This window comes from Parus major, chromosome 5 (assembly GCF_001522545.3).
Source record: "Parus major isolate Abel chromosome 5, Parus_major1.1, whole genome shotgun sequence".
Lineage (NCBI taxonomy): Eukaryota > Metazoa > Chordata > Aves > Passeriformes > Paridae > Parus > Parus major.
Genome location: NC_031774.1, coordinates 18,442,749 through 18,462,991, shown reverse-complemented (window position 1 = coordinate 18,462,991; position 20,243 = coordinate 18,442,749). Strand labels below are relative to the sequence as shown.

The 20,243-nt window shown below is 38.4% G+C and overlaps 1 protein-coding gene across 8 annotated transcripts in view; it reads right to left on the bottom strand.

Annotated features, from left to right (window-relative positions):
* Positions 1 to 992: 992 nt before the first annotated feature.
* Positions 993 to 20,243, bottom strand: part of CD44 (CD44 molecule (Indian blood group)) — a 48,710-nt gene continuing 29,459 nt past the window's right edge. The window contains exons 1-10 of one of the 8 annotated variants that reach the window (XM_019007084.2): positions 19,972 to 20,224; positions 18,161 to 18,265; positions 16,308 to 16,478; positions 14,580 to 14,741; positions 13,305 to 13,463; positions 11,817 to 12,050; positions 10,766 to 10,957; positions 7,639 to 7,761; positions 6,336 to 6,414; positions 993 to 4,341 (exon numbers count right to left, since the gene is read on the bottom strand). In XM_019007084.2, coding sequence (XP_018862629.1) covers positions 4,125 to 4,341; positions 6,336 to 6,414; positions 7,639 to 7,761; positions 10,766 to 10,957; positions 11,817 to 12,050; positions 13,305 to 13,463; positions 14,580 to 14,741; positions 16,308 to 16,478; positions 18,161 to 18,265; positions 19,972 to 20,041 — 1,512 coding nt within the window. In that variant the 5' untranslated portion in view covers positions 20,042 to 20,224 and the 3' untranslated portion in view covers positions 993 to 4,124. Of the gene's footprint in view, positions 4,342 to 6,335; positions 6,415 to 7,638; positions 7,762 to 10,765; positions 10,958 to 11,816; positions 12,051 to 13,304; positions 13,464 to 14,579; positions 14,742 to 16,307; positions 16,479 to 18,160; positions 18,266 to 19,971; positions 20,225 to 20,243 lie in introns of those variants that run through there. The other 7 variants (XM_015631632.3, XM_015631634.3, XM_015631633.3 and 4 more) reach the window with 7 other exon arrangements.

The following is a 20,243-nucleotide window of genomic DNA, read 5'->3' as shown; positions in this document are numbered from 1 at the left end:
CAAAAAGTGCAATCTCTGTGCTGTAGAAAAGACACTGTTACTCATCCTGGCTAAATTTGCCTCTCCTCATTGCCACAGCTGCTTGTCCCCAGCGTGGGGGATGCCACATGCAGCATAGCAATAGTGAGAAATAAGCTAACCAGGGGAAAATTCAAAATCAGTGTGCAAATGAGGTGGTGGATGTAGAGTATGACTTGGAGGTGGGGGAGATTCACAGGAAAAGGCTCTTTTTTCCTACTCAGAGTTGTGAAATATTCGAGTGCTAGAGTCCTGGGTGTGTTGAAGGTACTTTCCCAGCTCTAGGACAGAAATTTCACTCTCACTTTACATCCTTTCCCAGAAATGATGTTCTCCCTCCATCCTGAATCCCCCAGAGCTCCATGCCCAAAACACCTTTGCACAATTCTTTCCACCCTTAAGGAACAGGAATTTTGTCACCCACTCCCACACAGATGGAACCACACCCCAAGGAACAACCCTTTTCCTGTCACCTTTTGTCCTTTTTTCCTCCACAGAGAAGCAGTAGTCACAACCTGTGGTTAACAAAAGGGCTGGTATTTTACTAATCGGAGCTCTTGCAGAGACTCAGAGGCATCAGACCCTTGAACTGTTTAATAAAGATTAAGAAATAATTATTGTCTAATGGCCTAATATAGCTTAAAATAAACCCATTAACTGCTGACTTAAAAAACACCCTGGTGTCTTTGTATGTGGAAGCAGAACACAGTTGTCAGAGGATTTATTTCCTTCATCTATAGAAAGAATAATTAGGACCAACCCTAACCAGAATGATATGTGCTAGAGACACTCGGCAATTGTCTCCTAAAAGATATTCCAGGCAACATGCTTCAAACTAATTAGTACAGAGGCTGTTGTTGTTGACAAGGGATACACAAAAAAAACATCCCTATCATGTGAAAGACTGCAAAAGTACAATTTTGGAACTGGTGCTGTGGAAAGGGTTTCACATTCACAAAGGTAGACATGACAGCTGCACATCCTTTCTCTGCTTTAATCAAATATTCCTTGTCAGAACTTCAACAAAATACAAATGAAGCAATCAACCTTCAATGCTTCATGAAAATATCGCATTCCCATAAAATATGCAGAGCCTCTCTTAAGTATGCTTGCTGCTTTAGACAGTATTTCCACTGGTCTGGATCACATTTATTTGGAACTTTTCAAGACAAAGGAGTGACACAAGCTGATCGCAGGGTCTGACCTCCTTAGCATTTTTAGGAGAGATCCTCATTCTTCTTAGGCACCAAGGACAGACCAAGACACAGTTTGTCTGTCAGCACCCAGAAGGAAGGGCTGGATCTTGCTGGGTGCTTCACTCTCCAAATGCTGTTGGTTCAATGAGCCAGGAATGGTCATCAAGATTTCAATGAGTTAATCTTGAGCTGAACCAAGATGTTGTAGCTTGTTGTCTACTTCCAGGAGAAAGCTGAGTTCATCACTAACTCCCAGAGCATCTGTGGAGCCTATGGGAAGCTGGCAGAGCAGACAAGGTCACACAGCATTCACCTCACCTGGCTTGGAGTTTGCAAGCTGAAAAAAACGATCACAGTATTCAACACCACTATCCGGTTGAATACTTCTCTCCCACCAACAGCTGGACTTACATTTTATCCTCAGTGTGGAATCAGGTTTATTTTGGATGCTTATTTTAAAGTCCAATATGTTTTTAGCAATACTATTTCTAGTTACAATTTAGAAATGGCATTTTCTTTCATTTTGATTAATCTGTTAAATAAATATGCAAATATATCGAGTGCTCTATATAAAAATACATACACACAACAAACAACCCCTCATAATAAAAGAAAGATTAATAAAAGTATGTACTGTATTACACATATGAAATGGCTGTCTAGTTTTGAAACTATAATGAAACAATTACACATAAGTCACAGGACATTATCTAAAAAGAATCAGCATATATAAAATAATGGCATTGCCTCTTGAGCATCTCCTATTTAAAAATATACAAATAACCCAACCAGTGTTGTCTGTGCTTTTATAGCAACTGACTATAAGATAAATTAGAAGAAGCTTGTGGACTTCTTCATTCAGCATCTGAACGGGGAGATGAATAACATGCCACAGCTTTTTTGGTTTTTTAAAAGAGAAATTTAACCTCCAAGACAATGAAATAAATCCTCATTGAGAATTATATTCATTTAGGATTTAAAGGGAGGAGTAATTCCTACTCTGGATCTCCATACTTAGTGGAATGAGTACCTAACACCAGTTTAAACACAGCCTTCAACAGATCATTTTGATTTCTAATGACAAATAGAAAAGCGTGCTTAAAAACATTAAACAAAAATCAACGCACTGTTCACAGATGAAATATCTGACTTACATAAAGTCAGAAAACATCCTATGTGTATTTTAAAACATCACTTTGTCTTGGGACTTTTTGCCCAGGTGTAAATTGCCCTGAGGAGATCTGCCAGCAGATACCAGGGCACTTGAGCATTTCTGTGAAGCACATGGGAAACTGCTGGAGGGCTGTGACTCAGAAATACAATCAGCAGTCTTGTGCTTTATGTTCCAGTAAAGATCAGTGCTAGCTAAAGTCAGCATTTAGCCAGCTGAATATTCATCCTCCAGACTGCCTCAGATGGAGAACATAAAATAACATACTTCAGCAGAACAAAGACAGGGTCTATGGTCAGTGAACAGAGCTCCTGAATAACCCTGCTACAGACCGTCCACATCCCTCAGCTGACACAGACCGACGTTTTCCCCTGCATTTCCTGGGGGCAGTCCAATTAAAAGTTAAACTCCTCCCTCCATTCCAATAAGCTTTCTTAAAAATGGCACAGACCACTGGTAGTAAAGAATTTTTTTCCTGACAATTCATATCAATATAATGCACAGCATCATAGCTTAATACAAATATTTTACATAACAAACACAAAAGGACATAACAGAAACATGTAGCAATGCAGCTCAGCTATTGTACTATATTACATGGCTGGGAAGGGTTTCATTTGCTTTGATCTTTTCCGTAGAAATTGAGCTCCTGATACCAAAAAGAAAGCAATGTTTCTTTTTGGCATTTTTAAAAAGCAGATGGAAAAAAATGTAAATGAACTAGAATTCTGAGGAAATGAGCGAGATCATAGAAAAGCAACTTTTAAAATATCAGCAATCTCATATAATAGTTATAGGGGGGAAAATGGTAATAGGCTCAGCATCTCCTTAATGGAGCAGGAATATGGAGACCTATTTTCAGGAACAAAATACTGTCAGCTTCCCTAGTGATCCCAATTGCTTGATCTGTGCATATGTGATAGAGCTTGGGTCATTATCTTATCTAACAGGCTCATTAAAAACATGCACAAAATTGGACCAATGAATGAGTGGGGGAGAAAAGCAATGAACAAAAACTGAAGGATAATTGTACAGGTAGCTAGGATAATAAAGAACAGAAGTTTATTATGTTTCAGCTCATGTTTTCATGCCTTTATTACCCCTCCCGAGAAGACTTGCTGTATGTCCATAGATATTTAAAAATAGAGATAAATAAATGTTGTCCTTCTGGGTTTCCCTCATTGCAGACCAAGCCACACAATTATAAAATGTTGCTTTTTGTTTATGCTGGCAGAATCTGAATGTACCCACTGCTATTCCTGGCTAGAAGGCATTTCTGAAGGATTCTGATGTTGCAGACATTGTAGAAGATGCCTTTTGGGTTTAAACTTGATTTTTTTTACTCTTGACATTTTTCCTCATTTAATTCTGTACCATGGCATGTTTAATACTTTAAATATCTGTAAGATGGAGTGACTTCTTTAGCTCCACACAGTGAAGACCTTCCTTCTGGGGAATAATGATGTCAACTTGTATGCCTCCTAGCATCCAGGACACAGTGAAGGGACTTCACTTTGTGAAGGGTCTGGGAACTGAAAGCATTATCCAACTCTTGGGGGTGTATTTCAGAAAGCACATGTCAATTTTTAAACTCAGGCGTCATTGCAAAGTGATTAAAAAGAAATAGAACTTATGCTTATGTTCAAAAGACATCAGTAGCACAGTGCATCTGTGAATTCCTGTTCAAGTTCTGCGTGACTTTGGTTTCCCCAGCCCTGATCTGCTTGGCAGTGGTACCATTACACTCCAGTCTTCATGTCAAACTCGTGATGGTTTTGTGTTTCATTAACAGTCAGGAATTCATCACATGCTTGTGTTCGGTCATTTGACTGTTCTTTATGAACCAAGTGCACCATTTCTTGTGATTTGCTGATATCTCCATTTAATTCACTTGTCTTCCTGTCCTCCACTGCCCCTTTGCCATTGTTAATCACTAGCTTTTTCTTCTGCCCACATCTAGAAAGAAATAAAAATAAAGTATTATAAATAGAGTCTAACAAAAATAAAAACCTGAAGGCAAATATTTAGGAAAAGGTGATTGAAAATTAAACTTGTGTCTGCCAGTGCAGACTTATACCATGAAAAGTACAAAGTTTCTCCATATCACATATTTTATTTTTGAAAGCATCCACCATTATATGCATAAAATTTATCAGGAGCTCACTTATCTAAGTTATATTTACTGATACTACATATAGCAATAATATTCATTATAGAATGCCAGAATTTTTTTCCTATCATTTGAATATATCCACATTTATGAACTTTGCAAATTATTCCCACTACGAGGACACCTTCTAAATCCAGGCTTGGGACCACAGCTTTGAAAATGCACAAATTCTTATGTAAGCAGACAATCTGGATTAAGCTCTCACCTCATTAAACAAAACAACTGTTTTTTAATTTGTATTAGCATGTGAAGCTTTGAAGCCAGCCAGCAGTAAGGGAGTATGGAGAACTGTCTGCAGCAGAGCTGCTTGGGATGTTCAGGTAGGAAATAGGTTCTGTGCTTTTAAAGTTACATTTGCTGCAGGGCTGTCCAATAAACTTCAGCTACAGCTCTGAATTAAAACATACGTGCACACACAATCTTTTAAAGAGTCACCAGTCCAAAGATGATGCATACTGGTTATTGTGGGCTGGGTATCCTTCAGTGTAGTAAAAAAGTACTACTTACACAGCTGTCAGATTTACTATTTACAGGACTCTGGCTACACAATGCTGGACATTCTACTTGTCCTCAAGCAGCCTTGTCTAAACTGAATATGCAGAGCCCATCATGCCTAAGAGGGACAATGTGTCTGTGAATTTGGACTTTTAAGTGCTTTATTCTTAAATGAAGCGTATTTTTTTCCTGAATGACTGATTTGGTCATTCAATTTTACTATTATGCCTCTGAAATACCATTTTTTCATGCCTTCTGACTCATAGATGAGGGTTATTTTATCTGAAGTAGTTCAGTTCACTCTGTTAATGTTACACACGCCCCTGGGAATGATTTCCTGCTCTGCAGCCATAAAATGCCAAAAGAGCTGTGGAGCTCCACAGCCTCTTAAAAGAGCAGCTCTGCAACCAACAGACAAGGAAAAAATGTGCTCACTGCTTCCTGAACAAACACCTCCACATATCATATGGTCATTCTGATAAAAAAAGAGATAAAAATCCAACATTCAAGTAGCAAATAGTTACTCTGTTGAAAAGCTCAATTTTAACATTCAAGTAGCAAAAAGCTGTTGAAGACAATTGGGAAGTAATCTCAGAACAGCCCCCAGAGAAAAGAAAGAGGTAAGAATCATTATAGCCTATCCTTTAGGCTAGGGTTTTTCCAATTTCCCAGCTAGCTTTGCACAGATCACTGCATTACTTTTCACTCTTCAGCATCCTCATCTGTAAAACGGGGTGCATAAAGCTATTGAGAGCTCTGAGAGCGATGCTAGCACGTATGCTTGTGACTGCCAGCTGTGATACTGCCTCTTGTTTGGAAGGAGCACACTAACAGGTTTTCACAGAATCGCTGTGATTGTCTAAGACAGCCCTTCACACTGCACACAGACAATGCTTGAATGGTGGAGGATTATTCCTGGATCATCCTGTGCTTGTTGCTGTCTGTGTTCATCTCACAACTCCCACCCTCTGCAAACACAGTTTTCCCATTAGTAACTAACAGGTAGAGGGTAATTAATTTTCTGTGATCTGTATACAGTTAGTTTCCATTTACAAGGCCAAATGGTTCATGTAGGTGCTGACTTGATGTGAGTGGTTCCAGGTGAGTGTGAAGGCTGATGTGTGACCTGTGCAGGACATGGTCACCTGGGTTCCCACACCCCAAGCCACTCCAAGCTTTGAAGGGGATGTGTTTTGCTACTCTGCTCTTTGACAAAGCTTTGGAGACTCCCAAGGAAGACAACAGGAAGGCAGTGTGTTTAGGAAATGTAAAGGTGTGGCCTTACCTTCTGCGACTGTTGACAGCAATGCACACTGCAAGGATCAATGCAAGCACCACGAGAGCTGCGACGATGATCAGCCAGTCTGCAGGGACAGAGCGGGGAGGGAAGGGGAGCATGTGAATGCATCTCATGTGATCTTGCCATTTCACAGAACTGCAAAAACACAATCTCTTCTGCTTGCTTTAAGCTGTCACATTCCTTTCCTAGATTCCATGAATGTTTGGTTAACAAAGTCTTTCTGTGCAAGTCAAACACATTTTCATCATCCAGCTGAGATTAAACACCCCATCACTGTTGTCACCTGGAAGCACTTTGGTGGGCACAGGTTAAGAGGAGCTGTTTCACTGATTAACTCCAACAGAAAAAAAAAAAAGGCTTAGCATGACACACCTACAATCCCAGGCACAAAAGCAGGATGACTTTTAGCATATTTTTAGTAAAGTAGGTCTTACAACCTTCCCAGAAGCCTACTCTATTACCATTATAGCTCTGGTACCATTACAGATGGGGGTCCTCTCTCAAGAACCACGTCCTGTATCTTTGTTTGAAACGTCTGTCCCTTGTTTAACTCGTACATTTCATTTGAAACAAATTACCTCTTCTAATTAGTTAATTATTAGTACTCCATGGTGAAAAACTGACAGGCATTCTTTTCATAGCATGCTCCTCTTATATCTCCTTCAGTTTTCCCTGCAAATGATGAGCTCTTCAAAAGGTGTTCCAAAGGTTACCTTTCTAAAATTTTGTGCTCTTCTCCATTTTTTTCCCTTGAACTTCCCTTTCCCTTTTGCCTTGAACTGAACAGTTTCAGCCCTGGACTTGCTAGGCCTAAGCAGAGTGGGATAATTACTTTCTTTGTTTTAAAAATTACTTTACCACTAATAAGCCCCAGAATATACTTGCATTCTTTTGCAGCTGTATCATGGTGTTGGCTTCTTTATATTCTGTTTTAGTCTGCAAGCACTATTCTGGAGAGCTTGTCTCAGCTGTTATTTTTGCTGAACATTCTCATGGATATGATACTATGCATATAACTTTATTGAGTTTTGCCTGGTTTAATTTCAATTTCTAAAAGTTAATTGAATCTTAATCCCGTTCTCCAAATGTACAGTTTCTCACATCTTAGTATTGCTGAAAAATTATATGAGTTACAATATGCTCTGTTTCTCAGAATACTTGTGAAATGCTGAATATTTTATGATTCAGAACAAAGTCTGAACAACTGTATTTGACCTTCACTTACTTCAGTTCATATGAAGACAATTTTGTACTTGTATTTTTAAAACATTTGACTTCAAAAACCCACCTGGTACAGGGGCCGACCTTGGTTGTGAAGCTATTTTTGTTGTGGTGTTCTCTCCAGGGGAAGTAGTGGATTCATAATCTCCGTTGTGTGGTCCTTGGTTACCATACACACTTGAGGTAGAGCCTAAAGAACAAAAAACCCCATCCATCAGGCCAAATATGCTTGATGAGTATTTAACAGCAAGGTAGGAAGACTGTGAATTTAGCAATGTAAAAATCACACTATAGAAAGTCCATGCTGAAGCAATTAATGCGTGTTTATAATGAAAACTATCACATAGACTGTAAGCATGACACTCATCTGAACTATGGCTAGCTTTAGTATTTTGAGAAGCAAAACTCATGGCTTTCCCCTCTTCTCTCCCTCATATGTTTCAATTCTGTTCCAACACAGGATAAAACTGAACACCTAAAACTCTAATTCTGTCATAAAATTGAACAATAGTTCTCTCTGAATGTTGTGGCTTTGACAGCTATAGAATGGGACTCTAAAAATTAGAAGTTTTTTTTTTCTTATAGAAAAACGTGTTCTCTGCAAACTTAGATGTGGATCCTCTTGTCCTTTTTAATAAGTTGTGTAATTTGATTCCAAGATCATATCAGATCTTAAATCAGTCTATTTTCTGTGCTGGCCATACTGCTGAAACTTTTATGCAATTACATTCCTGGCCCATGCTATTACCATAAGGGTATCCCAAGTCTCAAATTATCAGAAGACTATAGATACAATAATTTCATTTGGGATGACGGCTTCATTATCACTACAAAAAATATGTTACAGATCTCCACCTCTCTGAATTCTTCCAGACTCTAATTAATTAAACACTAACTCTAATCAGCTGTAAAGTTCTTTTTCTTTAACACACATTACGACTAATTTCTGTCCAGCATTTCTGATCTCATTTCCTAGTAACAGCTGGCAAATGCAAAACTGAGAAGCATGTTTTATTCCCTCTGTGAAGCACAGCCAGCAAGCAGTCCATTAATTTTCCAGATGTCTTATTATTTTTATTAACAAAAAAACTTGTTGACTGGTGTGTTGTTTGGTGCTGTCTCACAACACAGGACAGAGCACGAATTCAACAATGAAGAGTCTTGATCTAGCACCAAAGAAAGCTGACCAAGAGGGACTTACTAACTTGTCTACACCACATTGCAGGAGGTTTTTTGAAGTGCTTTAGAAGTATTTTTTAAGTGCTTTTGCTGTATCATCTTTGTAAAATGCCACTTTTTCTCCACAAAACCCCTTGGAAAGGCATTCAGACACTTATTAAAATTTGTGTGCTTAGAAACCTGCTATATTTGCTGCTCCCCTGAGCACTGAGAAGAAGTAGGGGTCAGCCACGTTCCCTGATGTTCTGGCTCTTGGGAGGTGCTTGCAAGTGGCAGGGAGGGATCCTCAAAAGCTCTCTACATTTCATTTTGGTGACATACTAGATTTTTTTCTTTATGGACGGTTATTTTTTGTGTTCCTTCAGTGGACTGACTTGTTGTTCTGTGGACACTTGGATACTAAGTGCAATGTCTGACCACAGCTTTTTTACTGCTGTAAAAAACACCAACAAAAAACAAGTGAAAAGAAGTGGTACATCAAACTACTCATTTGACCAGGGAAGGCCTTTAACAATACATTCATGAATCTTTTCCATTCCATTTCACCTATATTAGGCAACAATACAAATGAAAGAACCCTTCAATAAATAAGCCTTTTGATGACAATGGTAGTGTCTTAGTAATTCCCATATACTTTGTTCTTAAAATGCACCAAGAGGTGGTTAATGAAAAATTAAAGACACTTGAGAAAATGGCCTTTCGAGCCTTTTGCCAGAGGACTGACAATGCAAAGGCTCAGTGCAGATATTCCCACTGAAAAAGATTCAAACCAGTTCTTACAGGTTTTACGTGCTCAAAACCGAAAGGTAGTGAACATTTTTTCATAGTGTGTAATGTCTGCACATAAAATTAAGAAGGCAGCTTAGATTAATTAAGTGAATAGGACCTGTGAAATGAAAGAAGTGGATTTTAGTAGGAAGACATTATTAAAAACAGATTTAGCTTCCCAATAAAATTCTGACAAATGCATATTTTGCATTTATAATGCTATACCTATGTCAAAATGCTATAACCAGGAAATTTTGTTAGAGTTGAATGTACCGGTTTAAACAAAATTTTTGAAAGAATAATTAGCCCAAGTTCTACCTCGCAATACATTAATTTATATTAATGAATTATTAAGGGAATTAGCTTTCAAGTGTTTTCTATTGAATACTGTAAAAATACAGGTACTTAATCTTGTTTCTGCACAATGAATGTCCACAGAGCATTGGCAAAATTCTACTCTGGAATGGTTCCATTAACTTCCAAGAAAGTGCATGAAAATAGTGTTTGGATTAGCTGAATTGGGAAAAAAACCCCTTACTGTTAGGATGGTTATTTGTATGGAAACTACATTTGGGAATAAGGAAAAGTCCCTTCATTTCCTGTATTATTAGCACGTGACTACACATAAAAAAATACCAAAGGCTATATGTAATGTAATAAGCAAACACTGTTAACTGCACTAAATTCATCAGAAGAACAACCCTTTGGAAAAGCAAGGCTGTTCACAAATGAAATGTCAGTAACAGCTACAGTTAATCCCTGGAAAGACACCAACAGCACATGTAGCTAGGTGTCATAGAGAATTACCTTTCTTCTGTAGCTATTCAGCTAATGTAGAGGGGCTACAGGTGGGGAAAAAGTGACAGATAGTTAAGGGTTACATTGCTGTCATTTCTGCCCAGCAAAAACAGAAAGACAAAATGCTACCACAAATGTATGGGCATGAGCAGAAAGTTTGCACTTCTTCATTTCAGCGGTAGTGTTACCACATGCTGATGGCAGAATATAGGAAAAGCTTATTTGCAAAATGCTATTTTTGGCCTTTTAGCTAGTGCTTTTACCAGAAAGAGATACCATTCGTGACATCTTATCAGCAGGTTAAAACCAATAACAAAACCCAAAAAGGAAATCATAATATGACAACCATTTACAATTATGCTTAGCACACATTTTTAGACAATATGCATTGTTCACAATAACAACTCACTGATGGATAAATGAAAATGGTTATAATTCATTGTTCTTACTGGTAGTAAGAGGAGTCTGCATGGGAATAAAATGGTCCTCAATGTCTGAAAAAACTCCAGGTATCCCATGGACATGGACATGGGAACCATCTGTGGTGTTTGCTGGTTCACCTTCCCTTCCAGGTGCAGTGCCAGGTACCAGTGGCTCCTTGGTTGCTTTCTCTTGGTCAGCATCATCCAGGAACTCTATGACTGTCATGATGGTGGCATGATCAGGGAGCACTCACAAAAACCACCACCCACATCATTTCCTGGGCTACAGCAAGCCAGAAAGCACCTTCACCTTCCTCATGCAAAGCACAGAAGGAGGAAAGAAGACATGAAGGCCTCTCCTTCTTCTTCCACACTGTCACTGGCTTCTGAGAGACCCTTAAGCTCCACATCTACGCTCAGCATGTTGGAGCAAGATGCTGGTGACATATACAGATCCCAGTGACAGATGGAAAGGGGAGACCTTTAGAAGAAGAGACTTTAGAAGCAACAACCTGACCCTGTAACTCAGGAGTGAGCAGCTTCACCTCTGTTGGTCTTGCCTGGAAATACACAGGGGAAGAGAAGTAAAAAACTGATGGCAGAATTTAAGGGATGTAAACCTTCTGTGAATGCCCTGCCCTCACCACTGGGACACCACTCCCCAGTGATGGTGCTGCTGCTGAGTCACAGGACAAGTCATCTGATTAACCTGCCAGAGCACCTCCACCACTCCAGTCATGGTGCCAAAGCATATCCAGTCTGATCACACTGATGCACAAGAAAGGAAGATGTGGCTTCAGAAACACCTAAGTGCATGTCTCGCAGAACTTTTAGGAGATCACCCAAAAACATGCTTCAGCAAAGGACAGAAACCACCAAGTGCACCAGCAACCTTATGCCTTGTTCATAGATGCCATGACAGATTTTTCACTGCAAGTCCACACTAAGAATGAAGATCCCCAGGATGAGAAAGATAGTGAAAGGAGTCATCTTCAGCAGAGATAATGTCTCATTTCACACCAGACATGAGAAATGAGTATGATCCATTATTCCTACTGGTACCCAGTAGAATCATTACCAGTTTTGGTCACACTGGTTGTGGTCCTGTGGAGGATTTCATCTCTGGGCGTATCCATGGGATTTGTGATGCCTTCAGTGCCCTGTCCCAGTTCATCATCTGAAGGCAGAGGTGTTTGGGTTGGCTCTTCGTGGTGGGCACCATCAGGAGAGGAACCAGCTGTTACCACCAGGTGAGGTGCCCATCCTTCCTGGGTTATATCTTCTGGTGCCAGAATGTCAGTGGAGGCCGGGACTGTTGTGATGATGGCTAAGTTAACTTCAAAAACATTTTAAAAATGTTCCTTGCATATTAGTCCCTATTTATTTTAATTATCTCTACCTTTTTATTTATTAGCCTATATAGACTTTGAAGAAAGAAGAAAAAACCCCAAAACAAACAAAAAAAAATAAAGCAAAGGTGCAAACAAAGAATATTCTCTGCATATCACACACTCTTTTTGGGTTGTCTCTTCCTTCACTAATATGCACAATGCAACCTAAAATATGGATTTTGAAAATACCTCGTGAACACTGTTTAGAAGAGAGAAAACAGCAATATAATTTTCAGAATGAGCATAAGAATTCCTGTTGTTATACAAGAATTACATTGACTTAGTTTAAGACATTTGAAAAAAGTGCAAAATCATACTTGAGTATGATTTACAACTGACCTGTCAAACCTCATAACACTTGAAAACAGTGAACTGGAAAACTTTACAGAATCTCATTCATATTTGGAAAACATGGTTAGATGATAGAGAACACAACTGTATTTTAATCCACAAACTGATTTATAATCCACACCATTTGTGGTTTTCATAGCTCTCTGTGAAATCCTAAATGTTGAGGATTAAATAAGCCAGATAAAAATGCATTTTGAGGAAGAAAAACAGAAGGATAACTGCTAATTTTTCCTTAGAATTTCTTTTTCAGAAAATGCAGGAAGAAAAGATGCAAGAAGTTCCAAACAACTACAGTGTGATAAAAAACATCTTACTGTATTAAATAAAAAAGCAGTATTTTGAATGAGGGCAATTTTAAATGGATAACGTGCAGAGATTGGGATTTTAAGCTAGAACCTTGCAGAACTACATGAACAAACTCCAATAAATTATTTCAAATTTTACAGTATTAAAAGACCATGTTGAAATATTAAGACCAGGAATGACCAGACATGAAAAACAAACATTACCAGCCACCTCCAAAATGAAACTGCTTTCTCAGTTAAAAATACACACTGAGTAAAGTCAGGGGACATAAGAAACAGGGCACACAGGAAAAAAAAATATCCTGAAACATACAGGAATTCTTGTTGGGATATTCACGTGCAACAAAATCATAAAAAACATTTGCACTGCAATTTCACAACAAGAATGCACACTTTGATGATGAAAAAGACAGGGAGAGAAGTCAGTTTCAGAAGAAATAATGTCTCATTTCACACCAGACATGAGAAATGAGTATAATCCATTATTTTTACTGGTACCCATCGGAGGAGAGTCATTACCAGTTTTGCTCATAGTGGCTGTGGTCCTGTGGAGAACTTCATCCCTGGGGGCATCTGTGGGATTCGTGATGCCTTCAGTGCTCATTTCTGATTCATTATCCCAAGGCAGAAGTGGTTGAGTTGGTTCTTTGTGGTGGGCACCATCAGGAGAGGCAACAGCTGTTATGATGGTTTAATAGATGATTTAAACACAGATTATTTAACAGCTGTGAATTCCATGTGTGTGCTGCTGTGGCCTTCCCATTACCATCCCATCCAAGCCTCCTGTTTCCCCTCAAAGCACTGTTACCCTTTTCTCTCCACAAAAAGGGCAGAGAAGTGAGATCTTGTGTCCTGTGTATCATCACTGCTCTCTCACAGTTCTGGTAAGACATATCCATTTGCTATTCTCATCCACTTTTTAACTTAATTAAAAAGATCCCCAAGGGCAGTGGAGAGAGGCAGCAGTCAGAAGGATTCCCTGACCTGCATCCCAGGCTACCTACAGAGTCTCAGCTTCCTTGGCACTGTCACTTGCTGTTACAGTGTGTTTCACATTATGGGTATCAATATTGACAGTCAAGAAGACATGAAGGCCTCTGCTCCTTCCTCCACACTGTCACTGGCCTCTGAGGGACCCTTAAGCTCCACATTTAAGCTCAGCACATTGGAGCGAGATGTTGGCAACACACAGAGATTCCAGTGGCAGATGGAGAAGGGAGACCTCCAGAAGATCACACCATGTTTTTAGAACATTATTTTGATGTTATGAATACTGCATTATGTGAGACTGCACCATGATGTTGTGTCATGCCAGTTTTATAGATTCCTGCCTCCCATCATTCTATGAACGAAACAGAGGGATAAATATTTCAATAAAGTCTAAGAAAAGAACACTCTTTTGCCAGGTGAATATTCACAAGTTAAATGGATTAACTTCTTGAGGTACAAATATACATAAGTATGGATTCAACTTTATCATAAAGATGGTCTGGTAGCACCAAATAATATAACTTATATAATGAGCTGGATGCAATTTCACAGCCATGCTTTACTAAGGAATGAAAAGCCCTATAAGTGGTGTTGGCAAGTAAAAACCAAATGTTTTGCATGGAACTAAAATTGAAATCTTCTGTTTCACCACCATCCAGACAGAGTGTAGAGAAAATTAATCACTCCACATCTTATGTCATTATTTTAAGAAATCACTGATTACTCCTGTCCACAAGTTCATGCAATATCTTTCCAGGAGAGGCAGAAGTGATGGAACATACATAAAGACATTATTACTAGTACCTGTAGTGGAAGACTCTCTTTCATGATAGTTCTCTCTGGAAGGAGTGACTCTCTCCGTTACAGCAGGTTGTGTGGCATAATCCTCTCCCTCATCCCAGCCTGGGTACACCAATGGGTCTTGTGCTGAGTTGTTCTGTTTGGCCCCATGGCTGGGGACCATAGCTGTTATGATGATGGTGAAGCAATTATGAACTCAGTATGTAAAGATCCATTTCTCACATTATTCTCCTCTTCAGTTCTTGTCTCTATGACAGGCCTTGCTCACATGTCTACTACATTTAATGGCAAAGAGAAGTAAAGTAGATTTGCTTCTCATCCTGGTCTATATTTAGAACAGCTGCCTACTATCATCAATAGGACCAATTCCTTCCTCAAACTGAGCATATGCTTTCCAGAATCGTGGTGTCTAACTGTTCTTCTGAAGTATTTCTCTGAATCTTGCTGTCAACTTTGTATTGTTGAATAGCACACCAAAATTCACTGGTGCAGAATTAAATACCTCAAAGACATAAATAACTGCAAGGACATGACCCATCAGTAAGATTTTAATCACATAATTTGAGCGTGTTGACTATATCCAATTCTTTCCCCCTCAAAATTTCACTGTTTCATTAGTTGCAATATCTCCAGGGAAACGCACAAGGAAGTGTGACAAAGGGGAGTGCTCAGTCATGCCACGGATTTGTGAATGGTGCACACAATGACTAAGACAGCATTCAGCTGGAGAAATTTTGATATTGTAGTTATTTAGAAAAACACTATCCATATCAACCAACCTGTATTTATTAGAGAATCACAGCAAAAGAGTACCCAAATCTCATAAAAAACATAAAACTTCTTAACGCCTTCAACCCAATAAGGGGGGAAAAACCCCAAGAAATTTGCCACAGTGTATTACAATTTTAATTGCAATTAAGCCATTATGTATTGCTATAGTAGTATAGTGTAAAAGGTTATCAGAGACCTGTACTTGATAATCCACTAGAGCAGATGACAACTTTGGTGCATTCACTGTTGGCAATGCTTAGTACAGCACATCTGTCATTAATTCCTAAGCTTGGTACACTCACAGGAACAGAAATTAAAATATATCAATTTCAGTTACCACCTTTACAGTATAATTTGATCTTTTGTTTCAATTGATTCAACCAATGAAAGAAAGAAGCCTCACTATTATTCTATGTTATTCTTTGTTTTCTTCCCTTCATCACCAGTATCCTCTTGCCAGAGTTCAAAAGTGGGATGAGTAGACATTTTTGATAATTTTTTTTTTATATAACTGCCATTAAAAAACTGGAAAAAAAATATCGCAGGTCCTATAATGGCTTGCAACAGGGGAGTAAACAAAGTTCCCAAAGGAGTGAAAAATGCAGCACACATTATTATTTTTCCATTTAAACCTTCTCTGTTTCCTACAGACAAAGCCCTGGTAGATAGCTTGTTGAAAGCTTGTGACTGCATGACAAACAACACAAAACATAGGAGACATTTACAGAATTAACCTACTAAAGATTTTGACATTCAAGACAAATAGAAGAGAAACATCCAGGAACAAGTCTGAAGAATAGACTAATCTAAAAAAAAAAATATATATAACATCGAAATTGCTCAGGTTTATTTACAGGACCCGTGTTACGGCCTCAGAATGCAAAAATGTTAGTAAAAAATCCTGAAACTAAACCTTTAGAAAACCCTGAAAGTTTACTAAAATGTGACCTGTAATATTACCTGTAGAAGTGTCCTTTCCAAAATAATTGTCACCTGCAGTAGTAAATTCATGTTGTTCAATACTGCCAGTGGTATTTGCAGGATTTTGTTCTTGCCTGATCCCTCCAGAATGAACGCTGTGTAATAGTGGATGTTGGGTTGGTCCTTCATGTTTTCCAGTTGTAACTGGTACTGGTAAGATGATGATTGAATCAATAATGATCAAAATACTCAACATCAGTCATATTGTCCTTATCATCATGGTCTACATAACAAGGATGTTTGGCTTTTGAATTTTGGCTTTTTCTTCTTGTTGTTGCATTTCATGTGAAATGAAAGATGAAAGAAAACAAAAGTCCTTTGGAAACCTTATCACACAAAAGCATCACCAGGAGCAGCAGCAGATTTAAGTACACTAGAAAGGATCCAAATGCCAGCCGAAGATAAAAGATATCCAAGAAGCAGAAGAGCTCATAGAAACAACAGCTTGCATCTCTAATTAATATTTATTAATACCAACTTAACTGTTGAGTTTGTGTAATCTGGGTTTTTTAAATAAAACACTGATGAACTTTCTCTTTTGAGTTATCTCAACTGCACAAAGCAAAGGAAATTGCAATTCCTTCTGATATTGGATGAATTAAGTAAGTAGATAAGCATACTTATTTTGAACTCAATTATAGTTAAAGCTCTTACCATTAAAGTTAATTCATTGCTTACTCTTTAACTTGCTGTTGTTTACACAGCAAAAGATGCAGTCAGAAATCAGCTGAAGTACCACCACCATAAGAGATGTTCTAATGGAGGTTTAGAAAAGATACATCAATGAATCTAAGATGAGCAGAAGAACTCAGTTGGAAATATATTTGCCTTAAGTATCAAACATTTCCATGAATGGCATATGAAAGTAAAGCTAAGGTCCTTAATCAGAGCATGCAAAGAATGAGCTGGATGTGTTATACATGTCATAAGTCATGTATTGTTTCTGTCACCTGACAGAAACTATGCTGTTTCCCAAGAAGAGAAAAACTGGAGGAATATTTATCTTCACATTCAGGCAATGAAATATTTGTAAAGAAAGAGAGCACTCATGCAAATGCAATTAATTATTTTTAAATTAAACCTAATACCTATATATTATCTTACAAAAAAAAAAGAGGTAATATTAATCAATGTATTAATACAACTGATCTAACAATACTTCACCACTAAAAGAAAGTTATCACAAAAAACATTTCTGTGTGATTATGGAACCTGTTCTAAGGCCAACTCTATAAACTTCTGCTGTTCAAAACAATCTCAGAACCAGAAAGAAACAGAAAAATAGCTTGAGAATGCACTCTATAAGCTTTTGCCTACAGATTTTAGAATTGAATGTTTTGGTATCTCAGTTGGCTACTGACACTAACACTGATAGCAAAATACTCATGTTCATCTGGAGATAGCATATTATCCTTTGTAGGACAATTCATGTATTTGAAACACTAGCTCCCTTTTTTGTCTTTTGTCTTCAGATTTTACAATAGAAATTTTGAAGTGGAAAAAAGGGTGACCCACCGAGGTGACCAAGGTGGGTCACCAAAACCTACAGTCTGCTCAGTTTTACTGCACACTACTGGCATTGCAAATTTTAAAATACCAGAGACGTGAGGAAAAGTGGCAAGAAATAAACATTATATGTGTAAGATAGACTTGGAGTGACAGATGAATGTTACAGATGCCACCTTTGAGGGCTCTTGTGCAAATAATGTAAAGGTATTACACTAGACTGAGGCTAATGGTATGGGAATTACAAACATCTGCACCCCGAGTGTCATACTTTACTGAATTATATCAGAAATCTGAGTGTTATCTGAAATGCTTGATTGCTTTACCCCTGCTAGCAGAGCTAGGATACTGCTCCTCTTCATCAGTAAAGGTGGGGTTCCAGTGGTCTTGCGTGGTGATTTCCAGAAGTGTTTCGTGTTGTGAGTCCACAGCTGTTGGGATAATGGAGGATTCAGTGCTGACTATGCTCTAAACCTGCCATCTGTGTGCGCCATAAAGGTGATGGAAAATGGAGGTTCTTGCATAGTCTATTTACCTATTATCAAATCCCTTCACAACAAACCAGTTCTTTTCTTTCCATTCGACAGATGCAAAGTTTCCCAAGAAAAACGGGAAAAACAAGCAGCAGAAAAATAATGTACAGTAGAAGTAATGCAAAACCATTAGAGCAGCTGTAGAAATTTAAACTCATGTTTTAAGAATAATTCTAGACCTAAGGAATATGGCAGATATCTCAATACACCTAAACCATGCTTGCTAAGTACTGAGGAAGTACTCAAGAAATGCCATGCTAGAATATCCACGACTGAGCAAAAAAGTGATGGTCAGCAAAAAATGAGATCACCTTGACAACCACCAGGAAGCCAGTATTAGTCAAGAAAGTTATAATACAATTGAAAAGATAAAACAGAACTTCTACAGTAGTCTATGACCAGAGACTGAAAACACTTTCACCCATGGATCATGCAGACACCACGAGGCCATCAAAGGTATGGAATGCAGTACACACCTGTGGGACAAGTTACCGATGCAGAGTCTCAAAGGTAAATAAACACCAAAACTATCCAAAGCACAGGAAGAAAAACAAAAAGTCCCAAAGCAAGATGAATTCCTGGTTTTGCATTTTCTACTAAAAAGGGAAACCACTACTGAAAAACTGCAAATACTGCACTAGCTTAAAAATAATAAAAGGCTTCTGAACAGTGACTACTGAGTAAATAAGAGCATGGACAACAGACATATTAAGATATACTTAAATGAAATAAAATTGCAGAAACGGAACAGATTAATGTCTTTCTACAAATAAGAGCATTAGAGTATAGTCATTGACAGCAACATCTATGCTAAAAACCCCCCAGGGCTGGGGCCTTTCCCTGGTCATAAAGCCAAGTAGCAGTTTGTGTACTTCAGGGACACCCTGCATTTAGCTTTGACCTTCATATGTGGTGTTTTTCTGGTTTCCAGACAAAATTATTTCAACTGTGGATGGCTTCTGAATTAAAAAAGAGTTCTCACATGATCACTGTGGGACTATTCATATCAGGAAAATGAGGCTATGTATTAAAATATCTCAATTTTAATACTGGATGATGCCTAGACATCTGAAGTCACAAAAATAAATGAAACGACATTAGAAGACTGCATGTGAAGTGTGCAGAAGGTTGCAAAGAGGAGACTGTTTTGTTGACAGTTCCAAATGAAAAAGGAATTAGGAGTTTGGCCTTTCCAAATTGTGCCAGAACATCTTCCACAGACAGGAAGTCTGTTATAGAATAGCTGCAGGTTATATAAAACACAAAGCAGAATTATTTTAACACTTAATATAAATTAAGAGAATGAAAAATAAACTTTTTTGTCTTGGAAAATCATGACTAAATGGAAACATTTGAATAAACATGGAACTGAGATGCCAATTTTAAGTAGCAAAAGAAGAGAAAGAATTATTTTTAATTATACGGACCTGAGATAATTTTCCAGTCACGAAAGAGGTACTTCTGAAGGGAACAGCTAATGAGAATATCATCCAATTTTCAAACAATATATGCAAAGCTAAGGAAGAGGAGGAGGTTACCTACCTGTCCAGGTAGGACAGGAAAATTAAGAAAGAAACCAACCCAAGACAACAGAAGTTCCTTACTCGTACTCAGAGCAGTCTCGTCCTTGGCCACACTCCTGCTCCAGCCTGGAAACACTGTGGGGTACATCATCTCCTCAGAAGAGTCTTCATCATCTGAATCACTGCCACTGGAGGTCACATCTGCTGTGATGATGTTAAATCTGCCATGAAGCCCTAACCCACAAGGCCTTCTGCTGGCAGCAGTTCAGCTTTCCTGCCTCCCCTACTCTCAGCCTTGCAGTCACAGAGGAGAATTTACAGCCCTGTGCTTCCCAGGGGCCGTAGCTGCTCCC